This window comes from Eublepharis macularius, chromosome 4 (assembly GCF_028583425.1).
Source record: "Eublepharis macularius isolate TG4126 chromosome 4, MPM_Emac_v1.0, whole genome shotgun sequence".
NCBI classification, from domain to species: Eukaryota; Metazoa; Chordata; class Lepidosauria; order Squamata; family Eublepharidae; genus Eublepharis; species Eublepharis macularius.
In genome coordinates this window covers 167,339,559-167,360,965 of record NC_072793.1, presented here as the reverse complement: position 1 = coordinate 167,360,965, position 21,407 = coordinate 167,339,559, and the positions used below count along the sequence as shown (strand labels likewise).

The following is a 21,407-nucleotide window of genomic DNA, read 5'->3' as shown; positions in this document are numbered from 1 at the left end:
TCATGGCTCCTTGATTTCTAGCATAATCTAAAACTTTTTGTCTTGCTTCCTGGTCACAGAACTCAGCTATGTCTCTTGCAGTGTTTTTCTCAGAACATTTTTTTGAGCCAATCCGATATGCTTTAGAAATGATTGGGGGTGAATTCCCTTCTCTTTGGAGCAATGTAGAGAGCCAGTTTGTTAGCAGAGCTAGTAAATCTTCTCTTTGTTGCCCTTCTTCTTCCACACCACGGAATTTAAGATTCTTTTGCCGAGATGATATTTCCAAAGATATTAATCTATCTTGTACTCTATTATTTTCATTTTGCAAGTCTTGCACTTGGTCTTGTAATCTAGTTCCTATTTCAATTGCTTGGTCAGCCTTATGTGCCGTTTTCTGGAGATCCAATCTGATTTCCTTCAGTTGGGTTGTAATTGACTGCAATAAGGGGGCCATTTGTTTGGAAAGATTTTTTCCAAGCTTTGCAAGTTTTGGGCTTAAAGCTGCATCATCCAAGTCTTCCTGAATTCTAGCTGTGTCCGCCATATTTGCTTGGGGATTTATTTTGTCCCTCAAAGCAGGCGCTGGGGCTGAGGAGAAAAGGTGCTGGAGGTTTTTTGCAGCTTTGGTATGTGTTCTCTTTTTGTCTGTATCTTGCTTGCCCATATCATTAAGTTGAAAAGAAGCGTTATTATGCCTTTTGGGGTCTTTTTAGGAGTGGGAGAGAAGGAGCTCAGAAATCAGGCTTCCACTCCTCAAAACGTGAAGCCACGCCCCCTGTCATTATTTTTAAAGAATTATATTGAAGTGTTGAAACAAACGAGAAACCTTTCCTTAATATGCATGTTTCTGATTCTGAAAGGCTAACCCTAGAAAGATTAACACCCTATTTAGGATTTTCCTCTTCAATCCTGTCTTGGGCTCCTGAGGTCTGTGCCCCTTGCCTGCTTTCCCTTAAAAAAAACTATTATCAGTTTTCCTATATAAGGAGTAGTCCAATTGGTGGAAAAGGAAAGAAACGAGTCTTCAGATGTTCTGCCACCCAAAGAATTGCTCTTATCAGTTTCAGGACTCATGTCTATGGTTCTGTCAAAGGATACAGATTTTTTACTTAAGTTAATTAATATAGATGGAGATGAGGGGCAAATAAAAGGTAAGTTGTCTAGTGGGTTTGAAGGAGAGAAGGACATAGGGAAAGGTGAGCATATAGAGGCCTCTACAATCAGAGGAAGAAGAAATAGTTTGAGGAAGGGGGTGCAGGAGAAAGTGAAGCCCCCCCTGGAAGTCCTTGCAGGTTTCCCACCATGCAACTGGGCCATAAGGAGAGGGACAGTGAAGACAAGAGCAGACAAAAGTGGGTGGGAAGGAGAGAAGAAAGCAGAAAAAGAGGAAAGTGGACATAGTGGGAGAGGGGAAAATGAGGTGCCCCTCCCAAGTCCTTGCTGGCCCTCTAGTTGTCATATATATTAATAGCCAAGTGCCCCTCCCACGTATCCTTAATTCTGCGGTTCAGGTCCACTAGGCTAGAAACCAGATAGCTCTGAAACTAAGGAACCCCCTATGGTTGCAGAAAAACCTGGAACATTAAAAAAATGGGGTGGGGGTGGGGTTGGAGTTTAACATCCTCCCAGAATTACTTGCCTGAGTGCTATTCCTACGCAGTGTCATGCTGCAGCCTGAGAAGCGGGAACCATCCCACACGCTGACTCACACCTCTCCTAGTCTCAAGCTGCCCAGGCCAAGGAGGCTGTGGAAGGAGTAAACCCCTTCATGATCTTTTTCTGCTCCCCCTTAAAGGGCTCTGGGTCCCGGGGCCATTCCTCGACTCTCAGCCGCATCGAAGGGAAATACTCTTCTTCCAGAGCTCTGAGGAAACAGGGAGGTGTGAAGAGGCCCTCTTGTCAGGTAAGAAAGAGGAAACAAAGCGAGAAAGGCAAGTATTTAGGACTTTCTGTGTACAAAATTCATCTGCTCCATTTTATTGAATCGAGTAAATCTGAGTAAAAGTGTCCCGTTTTCATAGTGGCTCTTCTCATGGATGCAACTCCCAATCCAAACTAGACAGGACAGCGAATGTGTGGCTGCTGCAAGAAACAACAGCTCCATGTCTGGTTCCTTCCCCCTTCTTTTATGACCTCAACTCAACACCACCTTCTGCCGGGTGGAGGAGTTGTAGCTCAGTGGTTAGAGCCCTGGCTTTGCATGTACGAGGTCACAGGTTCGACCCCCACCATCTCCAATTAATGGGTGATCAAAAGGCGCTGCTTCAAAAGGAAGCGTTCTGGATACACACATTACAAACTAAGCATCCGTTGGGTCTGAATTTGGATTTGTCCCTACATTGTTTTTTATAATTGAGTGTGAGGTATGGTCGTGTTCCCTTTAAGAGTCCCTGGTTAATCTCAGATGGAGATATATTTATACTGGTTTGTTATGTTTGGAAAGGGTACGCTAAAGAAGAGACTGCCGCCTTGTCCTTGGATTGTCCGTGCGAAGCATTAAGAAGTTAACCATACAGGTCTGTTATGGAAGTTATTAAGTTCGTTTTTGGCATTGTAAATGTGGGAGCTTTTGACTGCTATGTGTGAATTCATTATTGTCATTAGGCCACGCCCCTGAAGATGAAGATTTACGAAATCTGAGCTTGTAGCCGGCCCCGGATTGGGTGCACGGCCCGGACTTTGTTTATTCAGCATTCTAACGGTCAACGGACTTCAAGCTGCGGATCAAAAGCACGTAGGACATTTTTGTTGGACTTTTATGGACTTTGGTACACACTGTAGAAGTATTAAGCACTTCGGTGCAATGTAAAGGTGTTAATTGCTGAAGTCTTCCTGAAGTATATATAATGTTTGTAAATTACATGAACAAATGTAATACATGAACAAATGCTGTCAAATATAGTTTAAGTAATTTTTTCTGATTCTCCCATGAGGATTCCTCTTTTCAGTAGTGCATATTTTTCCGGGAGACGCCATTCAGTTTTCTTCCCATCCAAACTGAGGCTATGCCCTGTTCGCTGTCATTGCCGCTGTGAATGCAAAGGACAAAAGAACCAGTCCACATAGATTTTCTCCATTCTTTCCCCTCCTGCCCACCTTTCCCTCCTGCCCCACATTGCCACTGGTGGGCTTTTTGCCTATATTAACAATCATTGATTGGTATATCTCAGTAGTATTTTTATGCTGGAGGAATATACTGAGGACCAACAATTTTTTTTTTAAATGGCAAAAAGCCTGAAGGAGAATGGGGAACGATGGGTGTGAAGGGAAACAGAGTGTGGGGGGGCACCTCCCTTTCCATGCTGGGAAAACGGCCTTTCCATTCCAGATGGCTGAGTTTACACCTCTGAGGGAAAACAACAACATCCCTTTGATGCACTCAGGCCTTGTTATTGGGCCATGAAATCAGGTGACTCTGAAACCCTGGTCCTCATTGGGAAATGCCCCTTTTGCACATGCGGAGGAAGCCCTGAGAAGGAGCTATCCCTTTGTGTACATGCGCATGAAAGTGTGTACATATGGGATCCTATCAAGACAGAAGGACCCAAGCACCTGTGCCATCCACCCTCTGCCTTCTCCAGTCCAATGGGGGTGCGGGGGTTGATGTACCAAACAGTAAGTTTCCACTTAGCTCAGCAATCTTTTGACTTTTATTTCCTTAGATTAGTTCTGCATTGTATTTACTCTAGAGTTGTGCCTTTGTCATAACAAAGCATGTTTAGATAAAACTCTATTGCTTTAGTTCCACCTGCACCTTACTGACCACTAGTCCATGGAACCCAAGTATCCCTTGGAGCAACTTTACCCCTGGGCAATTGGTAGAGAACAAGGGGAAGTACCCAGCACAGGGGCTGAAACCTGGGGTGCTGGCAAACTCCCAGAGGCCTCCAGCATCCTACCTTGCAGGGCATCGAAGGGAAAAATGAATGATCTCCTACCCAGATTCAAAACCGGGGCTGCTTGTCACTGAGAGGAACTCACTGGGAGCTGGGCAAGGAAATGTTTATGAATGATTGCCTCACTTATAGCAAGGCAGAAGGCCCATCTCTCCAGAAGCAAAATGGACCAGGCCAGAATGTGACAATGCTGTTGCCGGTTTTGTTACTGGCTTTGTTTGCAAACAAGGGACTTTTGACATACCCAGAAGTCTTCCAAGACAAGAAGGAAAATGGGGGTGGTGGAAGTGAGACAAGGAAGGGGCCATTTCAGGAGATTGCTTAGGATTTCTTTTCTGTGAGACCTCTGGCTGTTACGTTTTGCCTAAGGAAAGATGCAAGCTGTGTAAAAGGTGTCCTGCATTTGTACTGGAACCTTTTTTGTGGGTGTAGCTTCCAGAAGAGTAGCGGTGACAGGGCCAAAGATGTAGGCGAGTGAATGCATGGCTTTTCAGAGGAACAGCAGTCACACATCTGCATTCTTCCTCCTCCTCCTCCTCATCTTGCGTGACCTCAGCATACGTGGTCTCTTCCTGCTGTGAGGAAGAGTCAGAGCTCAGTGAGCGCAGCCCCTGCTTAGCCTGCCAGGTTCAAACCCCACCCACCCCCATCTCTATTTAAAGAGTATCAAGCAGGACCTTTCTCTGCTTGACGTCATGGAGAGCTAATGCCAGTCAGAACAGATAACAATTTGCTAGATAGACCAGTGCTCTGATTCATGAAAAGGGACATTCACTAGTTCAGCCCCTCCCCAAGACATGAGAGAGACTCCCTTAAAAGTAAATTACCTGATGTTTTAAATGATCTGTATGTCTTTATTTCTTCACATCTTTGAAAGGACTTCTGATTTCAAAAGAGGACCTTCTCTCTTGCTTGGAGAAGAGGAAGAACTGTTCACCCAGGACTCCCAAGGAAGCAGAGCGACCAGCAGGTACCTCATTAGTTATGGGGACCCTCCAGTGTCTGAGAATTGGGATCCCTTTTAATTTCACTGAGGACATACAGATCTCTCCCACTCTGGGTATTTGTTTTGTGGCATGACATCATTCGATGCTGCCCAGAGGTGAATTCTGAAAGAGCTTATGTTCCTTACATGCTGATTATCGTACAAGAATTTGCTCCTTCCAAATTTCATTCTCAGGTTGCAATTGTGGAAGGGCCGAGTTTATATTCCTTCATGGAAAGCATTTCTGCCTAAGAAACACTGAGAAAACACTCGCCCTCTCTCTCCCTTCCTCCCAACATAATATCAGGAAAGAAGCCTTATCATTTGCCAGCTGAGTGCTCTTCTGTCTAGTTCTCCAGTGTAACTGCACGGAAGCAAATCACAACTTCTGCTTAGAGATTTCAGCGGCTTATTGAGACCTCTGGTTCTCGTTGGGTGCAGTCTGCAATTAGAGTATTTGACTAGGATCGGGGAGGAGTGGAAATAGACATTACGAAGTGCTTAGGGACACTCAAGTGCGCCTCATTTCATGTGTCTCCTCCAACTTCCCATGCACTCGCTCACACAGACATATTTCCATTTCCACCTTGACTGCTAAAAGTGTCCCTGGCTCCCTTGCCGTTTTTTAAAAAACATTTTGTGAGGCCCCAGTGTTTCCCATTTTTTCCCTTCCAATAACAATGTGGTTTGAAACTGATGAAAACTCTTAGTTTTCCCCCACCTCCCACATCCATTCATTGAAACGCAGATGTAGACACTTTCTCACACCTTAAAGAAATGCAGACTGGCAAGTCAGAGATGCCTAAAGTACTTGCTGTGTACAGTGTCCCTGAGAGCTCTCACTGCAAAAACACAGCTGAATTGGCACTCTGCCCTCCTGATTCGGTGGTAGCATTTGTACTCACTTGCAAATGCAATCACACAAATGGAGCTCCCATGAAAGCAGCATACACCTGTGCCAAGCAAGAGACAGCCTGCACATGAATTGAAAACCACACATAAAATCCTGCACTTGAGCGTCTCCAGATAATTTGGGACGTGTATTTCTACTTCGAGGGACCCAGGTTTGAATCCCTCCTCTGCCAGACCTGGGGCCAGTCACACTCTCTTTGCCTAAATACCTCACAGGATTGTTGTGAGGATAAAATGAAGGAGAGGAGAATTATGTAAGTTGTTTTGAGTTCCCACTGGAGAGAAAGGCAGAGTATAAATGAAGTATGGAAATAAATACATAATAAAAGTATTGATTGGTAATGACTATTCTTTATCCATCAGGAAATTAATGGGAGTCAGAGACTGACAGGGAACCAGGGAAGATGTCTGTAGCAAGAGTTGGGGGTCCGGAAGCAGAAGAAGAACCTGGTAAACAAGATTTAAGAAAGAGACAGCTGAAAAGGAAAAGTGAAGCCCAGTGGGAACAAAAGAAGGAATCAGTTACCTGTCAGCTGAGAAACTCATGTGTGAACCCAGGCAATAACAAAATAAAGAAGGAAAAGAGAAGGAATACATGCTGTGTGAAGGGGAAAAGGTTCAGCTACAAATCTAGGGTTATGAAAGAAAAGAACATTCAAACAGGAGAGAAGCCATACAGATGCTTGGAGTGTGGGAAGTGCTTCTCTGTGACTAGCAACCTTACTGTACATCAGAGGATTCACACAGGGGAGAAGCCATACAGATGCTTGGAGTGTGGGAAGTGCTTCTCTGTGACTAGCAACCTTACTGTACATCAGAGGATTCACACAGGGGAGAAGCCATTTAAATGCTTGGAGTGTGGGAAGAGCTTCTCCCAGAAGGGCAGCTTTACTATACATAAGAGGATCCACACAGGGGAGAAACCATATAAATGTTTGGAGTGTGGGAAGAGTTTTTCTCAAAATTCCCACCTAACTATACATCAAAGGATTCACTCAGGGGAGAAGCCATTCAAATGCTTGGACTGTGGGAAGATCTTCTCTGAGAATGGCAAGCTTACTATACATCAAATGATTCACACCAGGGAGAAGCCATATAAATGCTTGGAGTGCGGGAAGAGCTTTTCTGAGAAAGGTAGCCTTACTATGCATCAGAGGATTCACATGAGGGAGAAGCCATTTAAATGTTTGGAGTATGGGAAGAGCTTTACTCAAAATTACCACCTAACTGTACATCAAAGGATTCACACCAGGGAGAATCCATATAAATGCTTGGAGTGCGGGAAGAGCTTTTCTAGGAAAGGTAGCCTTATTATACATCAGAGGATTCACACAGGGGAAAAGCCATTTAAATGTTTGGAGTGTGGGAAGAGCTTTTCTTGGAAAGCTAGCTTTACTTTACATCAGAGGATTCACACAGGGGAAAAGCCATTTAAATGCTTGGAGTGTGGGAAGAGCTTTTCTTGGAAAGCTAGCTTTACTTTACATCAGAGGATTCACACAGAGGAGAAGCCATATAAATGTTTGGAGTGTGGGAAGAGCTTTACTCAAAATTACAACCTAACTGTACATCAATGGATTCACACAGGGGAGAAGCCAATCAAATGCCCGGACTGTGGGAAGAGCTTTTCTTGGAAAGGCAGCCTTATTTTACATCAGAGGATTCACACAGGGGAGAATCCATATAAATGCTTGGAGTGCGGGAAGAGCTTTTCTGGAAAAGGTAGCCTTACTTTACATCAAAGGATTCACACCAGGGAGAAGCCATATAAATGCTTGGAGTGTGGGAAGAGCTTCTCTGTAAATAGCGATCTTACAGTACATCAGAGAATTCACATGGGGGAGAAGCCATATACATGTGTGGAGTGTGGAAAGAGCTTCTCTCTGAATAGCAACCGTACTGTACACCAGAGAATTCACACCAGGAAGAAGCTATATAAATGCTTGGAGCATGGGAAGATCTTTTCTCGGAATGACTACCTAACTGAACATCAAAAGACTGACAGAGAGGAATCTTTATATAAGTGCTTGGAGTGTGGGAAGAACTTCAATGACCGTCCATGCCTAATGGTACATCGCAGAGTTCACACACTAGAAAAACCGTATGAATGTTGTGTCTAGCAAGAACGTTTCTCAGAAATTGGCACATATTCAACATAAGAGGGTGCCCACTGGGCACAATCCTTATAAATTCTCAGATTGTTGTAGGAGCTTTTCTGATAAATTAAGCCTTATTGATCATAAGAGTTCATCCTGGGGAGAAACCACATAAACATTTTAAGTGTGGACAGTGCTTCTGATAAACATACAACCTTGCCACACACCAAAATAGGGGTGTTCGATTCAGGTTCAGAATTCGGCAAAAATAACAAATTTTACCCAATCCAATAAAATCTGGTATTGCCAAATTAAATCTGGTGTTGCTGAACCAGTATTACTGAGCTCAAGTTTACCGGATTTATTAAGTAAAATGCGGTTAACTTTGGGAGCTGCAGAAACGTGCTGTTTCTTGTTTTTCCTTTCCTAAGAAACAGCAAGAACCAGTGCTTTGTGAAGTTCGTGTCTTTTTTTTACTCACTGGGAGGGGAGGGGAAAGAATTTGAGTGAATTACAGCCAGAAGGGGGAAAGGGGGTTGTGAATAAAGGAGGTGTTAGCCAAGCCTTGCTGCAGCTTCCCTTCTCTGGCCCAATGGTGTTCTCAAGAAGGAGAGTGCTCTTTTTAAACTGTTGCAAGGAGTTGAATTGGAGGCTTGCCTCATACCTAAACTCCTAGATAGCTCCCCTAGTTTTCCCCTTAGGAAATAATGGAGATTGGAGGTGGCTGGAGGCACCTTCTTTGGGGGACCATAAAATGCCCCCCCCCCCAGGGTCTAATCTCCATGAATCTCGGGGATTCTTGAGAGGACAGGTAAGAGTAGGCCTCCTCCAAATTCGGTGTATTTTGTATGGAAAATGCCACCTCCATCCTCCTAGAAAGCCCCCTTAGTTTTTCCTATAGGGAATAATGGAGATTGGAGTGGATGGGGGCATCTTCTTTGAGGGGACATAAAATGCCCCCTCAAAGTCCAATCTTCATGAATTGTGGGAAGTAGAGGACAGGTAGGGAGCTGCAGGGGTAGGACCCCTGAAAATTTGGCAAAATTTTGCCTTAAAATGACCCCTTGGGACCCTGGAAAGTTCCAAATCGTGTTTCCCATTGGAAACTGTGGCCAAATGTTATCAATTTTGCTTCCTATTGCCGAGCCAAACTGGCAAATGAATTCAGCATTCAAGGAATGCCATTTTTTTTCCTGATTCAGCTTTACAGAGCTGAATCAGCTGAATTTTTTTGCTGTGCACACCTCAGCATCAAAACATTCACACATCAGAAAACCATACAAATGCTCTTATTGTAGCAAGAGTTTTTCTGCTAAAGCAAACCATACCAAGATTTTGCAATGCCAAAATGCTCAAGTAACATTAAAAGCATCTCCACATCTCTGGGCTCTTCTGGACCTGATACAAGTTCTGCTTCAGTAGAGGAAAGAAAATAACACGTTTCATTCCCTCATGATACTCTGCTGGCCTATATCTCTGTAGAGGAAAGAGCAATGATTTCTTGTTTACAACTTACCCTGCTTATACCTCCACCTCCACAGAAAAATATGTAACATAACCAGTAGTAGATTTCCAGTCTGACCTTTCTTTAGCCAGCTCTGCATCCGTGTACCCCGACAGCATGAGATTTTGGGTAGCTGGCAGCCTTAGTTTAGCATCTGCAGTACCATTTAAATACTATTTTACTGCAGCCCAGTAGTTCATGGTGAGTTTGCTTACCCTCAATGGATAGTATACTTACTGCTATTGCAATATCAGGTCTTGCTGTCATCGCTAGGTACAGCTCTGTACCTGCTGTTGTCTGGTAGAGGTTCACTTGGTTCCATTTCTTTGTAAATCTGTTTTCATTGGTGTGGGCATTGGATTAGCCTGCTGTAGGCCAAAGTTTCCCAGAAGTTCCCATATCTTCTGTTTTTGACTAATAAGGTAACTGTCATCCGATTCTCATTCAGTCTCAATTCCCAAATAAAATTGAGAGCTAAGCCACAAGTGACGCTTGACACTAGTTGGACACTTGTCAGCTTTCCTCAAGTTTTGACGGGAAATGTAAGCATCCTGGTCTTGCAGCTTGGCTCTCTGACTGCTGTCCAATGGACTTTTCAACTGTCACTTGTCCAACATTCCGTCAAGCTGCCTACATTTCCCATCAAAACTTGAGGGAAGCTGATAAGTGTTCAACTAGTGTCAAGCGTCACTTGCGGCTTAGCTCGAAATGTTCCACAAAAGTTTCACTTCCACTTCCCTCTTCAGATGAGATATAATTTCAGCATAATTGTCTAGGTGTTCATGGCAAACAATCAGATCATCAACATCAGTCAAAATAAATGTCCATCTCCCATTTTTGTGTCTGCTGTAAAGACAGAAATGAGCTTTGCCTCATTTAAGGCCTCGATCAAGTAATGTTTTGCTCAATTTATCATTCTAAACTTTCACAGCTTGCTTAAGCCCATAAAGTCCCTTTTGAAGTTTACATACTGGACGTTCATTCTTTTCATGTATGAACCCTCGTAGTTGTTGCACGTGTAATTCTTTCTCTAGTTCATCATGCAAAAATGGAATATTTATATCCAAAGGTTCAATTTGTATGTTTCTAGGTGCTGCTATGCTTAAAAGCATCCTGACAGTAGAATATTTTACAACGGTTGCAACAGTTGGGTCATAATCTGTTCAAATCAGAGAATATCTTTTGGCTACTACTCTAGCTTTGTATCTCGCAGCTTCACCATTGTCATCCTTTGTAGCCATAAAAACCCATTTACATCCAATGACATTCTTACCTTAGGTAGTTTAGTGAGCATCCCTGTCTTGTTCTGGTTTAGTGCATCCATTTCCTCTTGTGCTGCTTGCTTCTGGTTCAGGCATTCACTGAACTTCAGCTCCTAATAATGGTTCTTGTGGTAGCGACAACTCTGCAAGGTAGTTCAGTCTCTCGGAGCTCCTCCGTCGGTGTGCTGAGAGCACCTGAGGCACTTCTGTCTGCACAGGGCTCTGACGCCTCTGGTACAAATGCTGGCTTGGGAATTTCTGCCTTCACTTCCTCACCTGATTGGGAATCCGGTTGCACCTACTCAGTGGTTGCATCCATGTCCTCCTCACCTGGTGGGGCAGCTGGTTGCATCTGCATAGTGATGTCATCTGGATGATACAGTTGCAGTTGGTTGTCATCACCATCTCCTTTTGAAGGGCCTCCATCTCCTTTTGAAGGGCCTCCTTGTTCGCTCGCCAAATTGCACAGCTCTGCTTTCAGTGACATTAGTATTGGGGTCTAAAATTCTGTATCCCTTGCATCTTGGAGCATATCCTACAAATATGCCTTCTCGTTTGCATCTCTTTTCTTTTGGTATCTGACCATAGGCCATGCATCCAAATACTCTAAGATGTTCTGTGCTTGTCTTTTTGTTATGCCATAACTCATAGGGAGTTTTGTCTTTGTAGCTCTAGGGGGTGATCTATTTTGCAAGTAAATTGCAGTCCTTGCAGCTTCTCCTCAGTGTTTGTAGGGAAGTCTCGGATCAATCACCGTGCACACGACCGCATTGATGATAGAATCATCTGGGAAAACTTTTATTTTTAATTTTCTGAGCATATGTGGCAGGGGGCAGGGTGAGCTCAGCCAGCCAAAAGCTTCTCTGCACATTGGAGCTTGGGAGGGGCTGGTAGACCACTCGGCCAGTTCCTTTGTTAGTTTGCATGCCAGAGCCTTCACTTCACAAGGGTCTTTAGTTGTCTCATCAGGTGGCTGTGGAGCCAGGTAGAGAGGAGGAAAAGCTTGCAGTTTAAAACTGTTTAACTTCTTAAATTCAGATCTGGTTTCATGTAACTCTATTAGAAAAAAATTATATTTCTTTGGTAGCAGAACCGTAGCCGAGTTACTCAGCCCGAAGTGGTTCTCCTAATGTGCATTAATTATTCCTCTGTCATATCTGCTTATGTCTTGATAGAGCATTTTTCCAGTTCTGCTGGTTCCATGTTGATGAATTTTGGCTGGGAAAGGGCTTAATAAAAGTATAGTAGTTCAAGGCTTTCATTTCTAAAATATTGCTGGCCATTCCATTCCATCCCTGCTTTTACATAGTCCAGTCTGCTTTTAAAAAAATTAATTGCCTCTTGCTCTCTGGGCAGGCAGTACAATTCCCAGGAGCCCTTGGGAACCTGAGAGGTGTTCGGTGAGGATTTCCCAGGGATGGACTAGTTTACAAGAAGGCAGGTAAACTGAGAAGTAGGGGGTACATCCCTGTGACTCTTTTCTTTCCCTCTTTTGGGGGAAACCTGGTGGAATCTGGCAGGGATTCTCCTCTTCCTTGTGTTCTCCAGAAAAGGTGAGATGATGATTTCTTCCAAGAGAGAAGAAGCGGGAGGGAATCCTGCATGAATTGAATGAATGAGAAACAGAGAGAAAGAGCAGGACGAAAGCAGCTGGAGGCAGCAGGCCAAGGCTTCCCTGGTGAGATCTGTGCCTGCGGGCTGCTGTTTTGTCCCAGGCTTGAATAAGTTTCATGCAACCAGCCCCCGTTGATTCTTATCATTAATAGGAAGAATAATTCCCTCTTGAGTTCCTCAGACTCTTACTGCAACCAAACACCGGTTTGCCTGCAGTATGACTATCCTCCTCCTTTCAAAGAGGTGGTTTCCTTCTGAAACAAATCTTTTTAAGCTGCAGAAGCTTGCTTGTGGGTCGAGCGCACATTGTATAGACCACAACTGTTCCAAACTGGAAATACCTGTAAGTATCAAAGAAATCGGGTGCTTGGGCTTGCATCTCGCATGTCCCAGCCTCCAGTCTGAACAGGACTTAGATTTGCTATTAAAAAAATAGAACAAAACCCAGGATGGTTGTAATCAGCCCAGCTTTTGTTAGTTGAATTTAGAGCATCACAGATCTCTTCAGACAAAGATGTGTGTAGCAGAAACACTACATGAAAATGCCATCTCCGTGCATTAGCAGACTGAAACACAGCAGATAGCATTTCCAGAGCATGACATTTAATTTTCATTGCCTCTCGTTTCAGTCTTTTTTAAAATCCAAATACCGGCTTCTGGGAATCTGCCTCTTCCCGTGTTTATGAATCCTGCAAGATGATTAAATGGGCTGTTTTTCTTTCAGGCACCGCCAGTGTCCTTTGCGGAGGTGGCCGTGTTCTTTACAGAGGAGGAATGGGCTCTTTTGAATCCGGCCCAGAGAGCTCTCTACTGGGAAGTCATGCAGGAAAATTACGAGACTGCGGCCTCTCTGGGTAAGGGTCTTTCCCCTGTATTCGTTGCTAGGGAAGAGAAGGGAGGGATTTCAAGACATGGATTCATCTGTCCTAGAGCAAAAAAACCCCCATTCCCCTCTCTGTACCGCAATGCCTCAAAATAAATCCATTAAATATATTTGTGCTCTAAAAAGACCTCTGTCAGTGGTGAAGTTTCTGATAGGAAAAGATGGATGACACCCAACTGAATGCATCTTCGCAGAGCCCCCCTCCATCCCCACTGCAATTCAGGGGAACGCTGCTCTGTTATTTTGGAAGGACGAGTTGCACTTTGGCTTCCTCCAGCTTGAAACTCCTGCCCCCTTTCCATGATCCCCTCCTACCTTCATGCCTCAGGAATAACAACAGGATGTCCCAGTTTTTCAGTTATCTTTGAAAAATCTACTTCCCCATCCTTCAGATTTTCTTTCTTCCCTCCGTTTTAGCTTTGTGTACTGTTATAGCCCAGTGCTTCTGTATTCCTTACCCTGGGAAGAAGCTCTTGTAGATATTTGAACTCTGCCCCCACGCCCCAAGCCTTGATGCGCAAACTTTCTGGGCAGAGCGAAATCCCTTCATGTTGCTTTCTGTACCCTTGAAGGACTTTGTGTTCCTGGGCCATTCCTGAATTCTCAGCCACCTCTAAAGGAAATGTTCTTCCACCAGAGCTCTGAGGAAACAGGACGGATTGCCAGTGCCCTCATGTCAGGTAGGAAAGACGAAGCAAGGTAAGAAAATGGTTCATTCAGGGCTCTGTTGAGGAATTTTTCTGTGGGAATTCTAGCGGTTCCATTTTGTCTAATCATGGACACCATCTGAGTAAAAGATGTCCTGTTTTCTCAGTGGTTTTCTCAGCTTCAGAAGAGGCATGTCTCGGCCAAGTTAGACATTTCCAGAGGAGCAGGCATGTTAGTCCACTGTAGCAAAAACAAAATGGAAGTCCAGTGGCACATCAAAAATTAACAACATTTATAGCAGCAACAGCTTTCATGAATCAGAGCTCACTTCTTCACATTTAATAAATACTGGAATAATTTTTCCTCATATTTTGCAATGTCTCTTCCAGGGAAGAACCCAGAAACAATGTAGGGTAGCTCTAGGAATTGAGTAGGCGGTGCTGAGAAATAAGTTTCTTTGAGTCCCAGGACTGCTGCTTTCAATCAAAGTAGTTAATAGTAGCTAGATGGACCAGCCGTCTGTCTTATTGAAAGGTAGGCAGGTTCACTAGTTCAAATTCCAATCCCCCCTGCCCTCAGGTGTAGCTAGCTTCCAAACAGAGGCCTAGCCTCCTTCCCTTACATTGCGACTAAGCATGTAAAGGAAGTACACACACCCCATACTGTGATTTTTCTCCTTTCTTTCCCCTCCTGTCCCCATTCATGCACCATCATTGGAAACTTTTTACCCAGTATATTCTTATAAAGATACTTTGGCTCTCACCTAGTCTGTGTTTTCAAATTTGAGCCCTGAAAGGGACCGTGTTCCTTATATGTTGGCCATGGTCCAAGAAATTGCTCCTCTTGGAATTACACCATTGATAGAACGAAGATGCTTTCTTTCTCTGTCCCTCATACAGAAGATGGATCCTTGAGAGAAGAGGAAGGCCTTGTGTCAGAAGACGCACTAGAGAATTTACAAGGGCGATCTCAAGATAAGATTTCCCTCCTGAATGGACCAGGTGAGAGCGAGAATCCTTTCTAGCTCCTTCAGGGAAACAGTCAAGGCTTTTCCAGAAAAGATCTCTTTGTAGTATCCTGATGTTGTTACATTCTCCTGGAAGGGGATATTTAGGACAGGGGGAAACTCCCCAGACTTTCTCATCCCACCCCATCCCTCATGTTTCTTAGTACATCCCATCTTTTTTCCCACCCACAGCCAAACAGGTTGTCTCTGCCCATCTTTGTGGAAGCAAAATCGCCCAGGGCCTGAATTGGCATTGCTTTTTATTATATTGGTGGTTCATGTACAAGCAAGGGAACCTCTTACATGCCTAAAGGAGGGTCCAGGAGAGTCAGGAAATTGCTGGCTTCCCCCCTTCTCTCTCCAAGGGAGCAAAATCCATGTGAACAAGGAGCAAGTAGATTGTGTGGATGTGCCGATCAACTGCTGCCAGGGAGTCCTTTTAGCAGGAGGGCAAGTGAAGTGGCCAGGCCTCCGTTCTACCCAGTGGCCCAAGGAAAGGACCTGTCCTCAGATGTACCCTCGGCTTCTCCCCAGATAATTTAAAGGATGGAGTCCAGGAGTCCAGAGGGGAACTGAGGAGGGGCCTGAGTGCTCCCTTGTTTCTCCACCTTTGGCTCTGGAAGGCATTAGAAGGGCTTCCATGTAGCATTGCCAAGCAACCCTGAGGGCTCTGAGCAGACTGTTGCCCCGTCTGGAGAGGCTTTGGAGGCTCCAGCAACCTCTTCAGAGCCCTCCTTCACAAACCGGGAAGCCCTTTGGCACTGAACAGGCCCTGAGCATCCTCTGAACCATAAAGTATTATGGGAGTGGAAGGCCTTCCCTCCACCACTTCCTCATTTTCTGCACTCCAGCTGGGGGAAGAAAGTAACCTTGGAGCTCCAGTCACAGTTCCTCCTGGTGCAGGAAGCTCTGCAGCCGGGGGAAGGGAGAGGAGCAGTGCAGAAAAAGGAGAGAGCAGGATTGGGGGTGGGGATGGAATTGCAGGGTGCCCGGATATTATTTCCTCTGCATCCACTTACCCCCTCCCACAAATCCTGAGGTCCCCACTTGTTCCAATTCTATTGCTGTGGTCAGGGCTTTTTTTCAGCAGGAACGCGGTGGAACGGAGTTCCGGAACCTCTTGAAAATGGTCACATGGCTGGTGGCCCCGCCCCCTGATCTCCAGACAGAGGGGAGTTTGGATTGCCCTCTGCACCACTCGTGCAGAGGGCAATCTCAACTCCCCTCTGTCTGGAGATCAGGGGGCGGGGCCACCAGCCATGTGATCCTTTCCACCGAGGGCAACCCACTGAGTTCCACCACCTCTTTTCCCAGAAAAAAAGCCCTGGCTGTGTTCCTTCCTTGGAGGGCTCCACTCCCCGATGTCTGGAGGAAGATACCTCTTCCACACCTCCTTGTGACACTTTCCTCCCATCCCAACATGTGGCATCTCAGCTCCTGATGCAGATGATCTGCAGACCATTACCTAACTCAGACAAGGAAGTATGGATTGATCAGGAGGTCAAAGGAGAGAAGTAGGCAGGGTTTGAAAGACATTGGAATAGGGGAGGAAGAGGAGGAACCCAAGCTGGTCTCCAGGTTGCAAGCATGGGAGGGCCCAGTTCACATGGCTTCATGGAAAGCATTTCGGCCCAAGAAACTCTGAGAAAGCAACTTGTAGACAATCCTTCTCTCTCTTCCTCCCTCCTAAAGTAATATCAGAAAAGAAGTCTCGTCTTCAGATGACTAGATCCCATTGTTTCCCTGATAGAGTTCCACCAGGGAACTAAAGCAAAGCTGCTGCTTGGCAGTGGCAGAAGCTTTTTCAGGCCGCATGTTCTCATTGAGGAAACTATTGTTGGGTAATGATAGTCATTGTTGGATGGCCTTTGTTCCCTGAGGCTCTTATTTGATTTCCATTTCAGCAGGAGATGAGAAGTTGGAAAGTGACAGCGACTCAGGAGGGATGTCAGTAGGGAAAACTGAGAAGCTGGAGGCAAAAGGAAGTCCTGTGAATCAAGATGGACCAAAGAGGCAGCTGAGAGGGAAAAGGGAAGACTTGGTTGCCTGCAACAAAGGAAGGAAGTTGCATGAGATCTCATCCCAAGGCAAAATACAGGAGAGAAAGGGGGGGAATGAATGCCCTTTGAATGGAAAAGAGTCTAACTGCATGTCCAGGGTTAAGAGAAAACAGAAAATTCAAACAGGTGGGAAGCCATATAGTTGCTTGGAGTGTGGGAAGAGCTTCAACTGGAAACACTATCTTATTTCACATCAAAGGATTCACACTGAGGAAAAGCCATACAAATGCTTGGAATGTGGAAAGAGCTTTACTTGGCAATACTGCTTTACTTTACATCAGAGCGTTCACACTGGAAAGAAAGAACATAAATGCTCATATTGTCCCAAGAGATTTTCTGATAAGTCAACCCTTATTAAACACGAGCGGATTCATACAGGGGAGAAGCCGTATAGATGCTTGGAATGTGGAAAGAGCTTCAATCAGCTTTGCAGCCTTTCTTCACATCACACAATTCACACAGGGGAGAAGAAATATAAATGCTCAGATTGTAACAAGAGCTTTTCTTGTCAGTCAAGCTTAATTCAACATCAGAGGGTTCACACAGGGGAGAAGCCATTTCAATGCCTGGAGTGTGGGAGATGTTTCGCTGTAAAAAGAAAACTTACTGTACATCAAAGAATTCACACAGGGGAGAAGCCATTTAAATGCATTGAGTGTGGAAAGAGCTTCTCTCGGAATGACCACCTTACTGGGCATCAGAGGACTCACACAGGTGAGAAGCCATTCAAATGCTCATATTGTACTAAGAGTTTTTCTCTTAAAGGAAGCCTTATTAAACATCACAGAAGGCACACAGGAGAGAAACCATTCAAATGCTCAGATTGTAGCATGAGCTTTTCTGAAAAAAGAAGCCTTATTCAACATCAGAGAAGGCACACAGGAGAGAAGTCATTCAAATGCTCAGACTGTAGCAAGAGTTTTTCTGTTAAGTCAAGCCTCATTGATCACAGGAGGATTCACACAGGGGAGAAACCCTACAAATGCTCATATTGTGGCAAGGGTTTTTCTTTTACATCAAGCCTTACTTATCATCACAGAATTCACACAGGGGAGAAGCCATTCCAATGCTCAGATTGTAGCAAGAGCTTTTCTGTTAAGTCAAACCTCATTAAACACGAGAGAATTCACACAGGGGAGAAGCCCTACAAATGCTTGAAGTGTGGGAAGAGCTTCTCTGCGAACAGTAGCCTAAGAGTACATCAGAGGATTCACACAGAAGACAAATCAGCAGGCCAATCAAAAAATGTTTTGTCCTTTGAAAAAGTATGATTCTTTCAGGGTTCCCACCTCGCAATGTCCTCAGCATGGCAGCTAACTAGAAGGAGGGCTGTGACTCATACCAAGATGCAATGGACAGTTGCCTCTCTCTGCTGTGTTTGGAGCTTACCCCTGGTTATTTTGATTTAAATGGACTTCATTTGAGACTAGAACAAAGGCATACAGCGAGGATGGGATTACACCTTCTGTTCCACTCCACTTTTCCTACTCAAAACAATCCCATTAGGCTTCAGTCCAGAGTACCTGAGCTACCTGTAGAAGAGACAAAAGGCATGGAGGAAGACTCCCCCTCTCCCGTCCTGAAGAGCCACATTGCACGGAAGTTCCAGCATTCCACACCTACCGCCCACAATACAGAGGTGGCTTACAGCATTCTGCAAAATATGTAAAGCAAAATTGTTGAGTGCATTTCTCTAATGGTAATAGAGCTGTATTATTAGAAAATGGTTTAGGAATGCACTTTTTAATGGGATGAGGACTGTGAACTATATCTTTGTGTAGAGTAATTATTATCTGTTTCTGAACATAATAGTATTCTACTCTATGTTGTTTTTATATTTACATAATACCATTTTCTTCGTTGTTTAACATACAATATCTGATGTTGGAGAGCTGCTGTAGCACAATGGTTAATATCTAATGTTCTGAATATTTTCACTTTGTTGTAATCCTAGTCCTATTACATTACTTCTTAAATCTTTCTGCCTGTGAATTCCATTGCTTTACACTGTGTAATATGCCTTTATTCTTAGTGAATAATCCTATAACATAATTGAGAAAGCGGGTTTCTGACGACTCACATGAATTCCACTGCGCAGGCTCGCTCTCGCATGCCCCAAGTGGGGATAAGAGGCAAGTCTTGGAAAGGGCTCACCGAGGAGGCAGGAGCATGCCCCGCTGCCTGCTCCTTTCCCTCCCTGCGCCTCTAGCTGAACAGCCCTTCTGCCTGACAAGCCCCACCTGGGTTGCAGGAAGAGCGGCATGCTTCTCTGCCATTCCCCGCCGGGATCGGCGTCAGCAAGCGCCTTCCCACCTGACAAGCCCCATCTGGGCTGCGGGAAGGGCAGGCGTGCTTCTCGGCTGTTGCCCGCTGGGATTGGTGGCAGCAAAGCACACACACCCCGCCTGTCAACCCCGGCTGGGCTGCAGGAAGGGCGGACACGCTTCTTTGCCATTCGTCACCAGGATTGGGGGAAAGCGCCCTCCCACCTGTTAAGTCCCTGTTGAGCTGCAGGAAAGGAAGGCGCACTTCTCGGCCTGTTCCCTGCTGGGATTGGTGGTGGCAAACTGCCCTCCCACCTGACAAGCCCCAGCCGGGCTGCAGGAAGGGCTGGCACTTTTCTCGGCTATTCCCTACCAGGATCGGTGGCAGCAGAGCACCCTCCCGCCTGAAAAGCCCCACCCGTGCTGCAGGAAGTGCTGGTATACTTCTCGGCTATTCCCCGCCAGGATCGGCAGCGGCAAGTGCCCTACCGCCTGACAAGCCCCAGCTGGACTGCAGGAAGGGCGGGCACGCTTCTCAGCAGTTCCCCGCTGGGATCGGTGGCGGCGAAGCGCCCTCCTGCTTCGTCTCCCTGCCTGATTTCTCCCCTCTCCTACTCCCTCTCCTACCCCCGCCAGGCTCCCGCATCTGCCAGGCACCTGGTTCAGCCCCAAAAGGGTCTGAATCCAGCAGCTAAAAGCTGTATATGGCACCAGCCTAGGGTTGCCTGCTTCCTGGTGGTCAAGAAAAAAAGATCAAAATTCTTCCATAGATAACACTTAAAGTGCACTGTGCCAAGAGATTGAAGAACATGTACTTATACTAGTAAAGTGCAAGGTGCATGAATTATATCAGGTCGTAATTCAATGTACAATTCACATCCAACACTAATTAAGCAATACAATTAAGCCTGAAGACAGATCATTTCTAAGAGGAGTATACTTCTACTACTCAAAAGAAAATAAGGCTGGAGAGTCCACCAAAGTTTCTCAATTCCATTGCTCCTTCCACAGATAGTCCTTTTACTTCTCTGCTTGTGGGTGTAACGTTGCAACTCCCAGATAGGAGACAGCAGAAGGACCATCCAGCCTAGGAGGAGGGGATCTGCAGCTGCTGAGAAATGCTCAACAGGGGGCTAGCTGCTCTCCTGTTTCGGCAGTCTTTCTCAAGAGCATTCAGGAACAGCAAGAATCTCCGTCCCCAGTTAGTCAGTTGGCAACTTTCTGCAATGAATGGCCATCATAGGCTTCTCAGATACAAGCAGGAGATTGTTGCTGTTCCTGTGGGCCCCAATCTGATATTACTTTGTCAGGAAATGAATGGAGCCTTACCACGTGCTGCATGAACAATGTGGCCAACTTCTTGGGTGTTATAAGTGCCCAAAGGGCCATATGTATTTCTTATATAAATCAATCAGTGAAATGACCAAATACAATTTATACAATGACTCTTCCTTAAACTTAAAAAATACAAAGGTCCAAACAAAATGTGTTCTGTGTCTTCTTTAAATAAAGTAGCATTCATGCACAGCTATGTCCACACATGGTAAGGGAATCCACGGCTGCACACCCAATCTGGGGCCGGCTGAAAAGCTCAGATTTCGTATAGAATCTTCCTCAGGGGCGTGGCCAAACGCTGCAAAACAAACATCTTACATACTATACCATAAGCAATTTTACATGACATCCAATTTATACAAATTCATCATAATATACAATTGTCAGCAGATATCAACAACAAACCTGTGTGGTAGACCCTTAAACACTGTATCAATTATTCACTCCCGGACCTGAGCGGCTGTATCTTCTTTTAGCAGGGCGGCTGTGTCTTCTAAAGCACGCCATTGCAATAAGTAAGGAACGTTTATATTGAGCTACCCCCAATGGCTTGACTTTGTCTTAAAGGGACACTCAAACTACACATCAAAGGAAACAACTCAAAGTAATCAGTATTAAGCCCTAATGGTTATAAAGTTCTCAACAGGCTTCCTTCTGCAGTAAATTACTCTGTTTATTGCCCTGTGTAACACAAAGAACTACTACACGAGAGTCAGTCTCCAAGTGCTGCTAACTCTGAAATGCTGGATAAGAGGAACCTCTAAGACTGCCATGCCCGTCATTTTATAAAGTATACAAAGCTGTGCGCTCCGGGCAGGAGAAGTTATGCCACACACAAATTGGTTCTCTTTCCAAGTCTGCAGTTTTTTTAGTATGATATACTCATAAGTGTCAATCCAATGGTCATTAATAGGTGGATAAAATTGTGAGCATCCCTTTAATCATTTGGATAATGTTTAA

The 21,407-nt window shown here is 45.0% G+C and overlaps 1 protein-coding gene across 6 annotated transcripts in view; it reads left to right on the top strand.

Annotated features, from left to right (window-relative positions):
* LOC129327124 (zinc finger protein 665-like) overlaps positions 1 to 18,791 on the top strand; it is a 98,679-nt gene extending 79,888 nt beyond the window's left edge. Inside the window, exons 2-9 of one of the 6 annotated variants that reach the window (XM_054975576.1) lie at positions 1,778 to 1,885; positions 2,426 to 2,498; positions 4,756 to 4,848; positions 6,139 to 7,844; positions 12,976 to 13,105; positions 13,707 to 13,814; positions 14,682 to 14,783; positions 16,693 to 18,791. In XM_054975576.1, the coding sequence (XP_054831551.1) occupies positions 6,180 to 7,844; positions 12,976 to 13,105; positions 13,707 to 13,814; positions 14,682 to 14,783; positions 16,693 to 18,119 (3,432 nt within the window). In that variant the 5' untranslated portion in view covers positions 1,778 to 1,885; positions 2,426 to 2,498; positions 4,756 to 4,848; positions 6,139 to 6,179 and the 3' untranslated portion in view covers positions 18,120 to 18,791. Of the gene's footprint in view, positions 1 to 1,777; positions 1,886 to 2,425; positions 4,849 to 6,138; positions 7,845 to 12,975; positions 13,106 to 13,706; positions 13,815 to 14,681; positions 14,784 to 16,692 lie in introns of all 6 variants that reach the window. The other 5 variants (XM_054975574.1, XM_054975575.1, XM_054975577.1 and 2 more) reach the window with 5 other exon arrangements.
* The last annotated feature ends 2,616 nt before the right edge of the window (positions 18,792 to 21,407 follow it).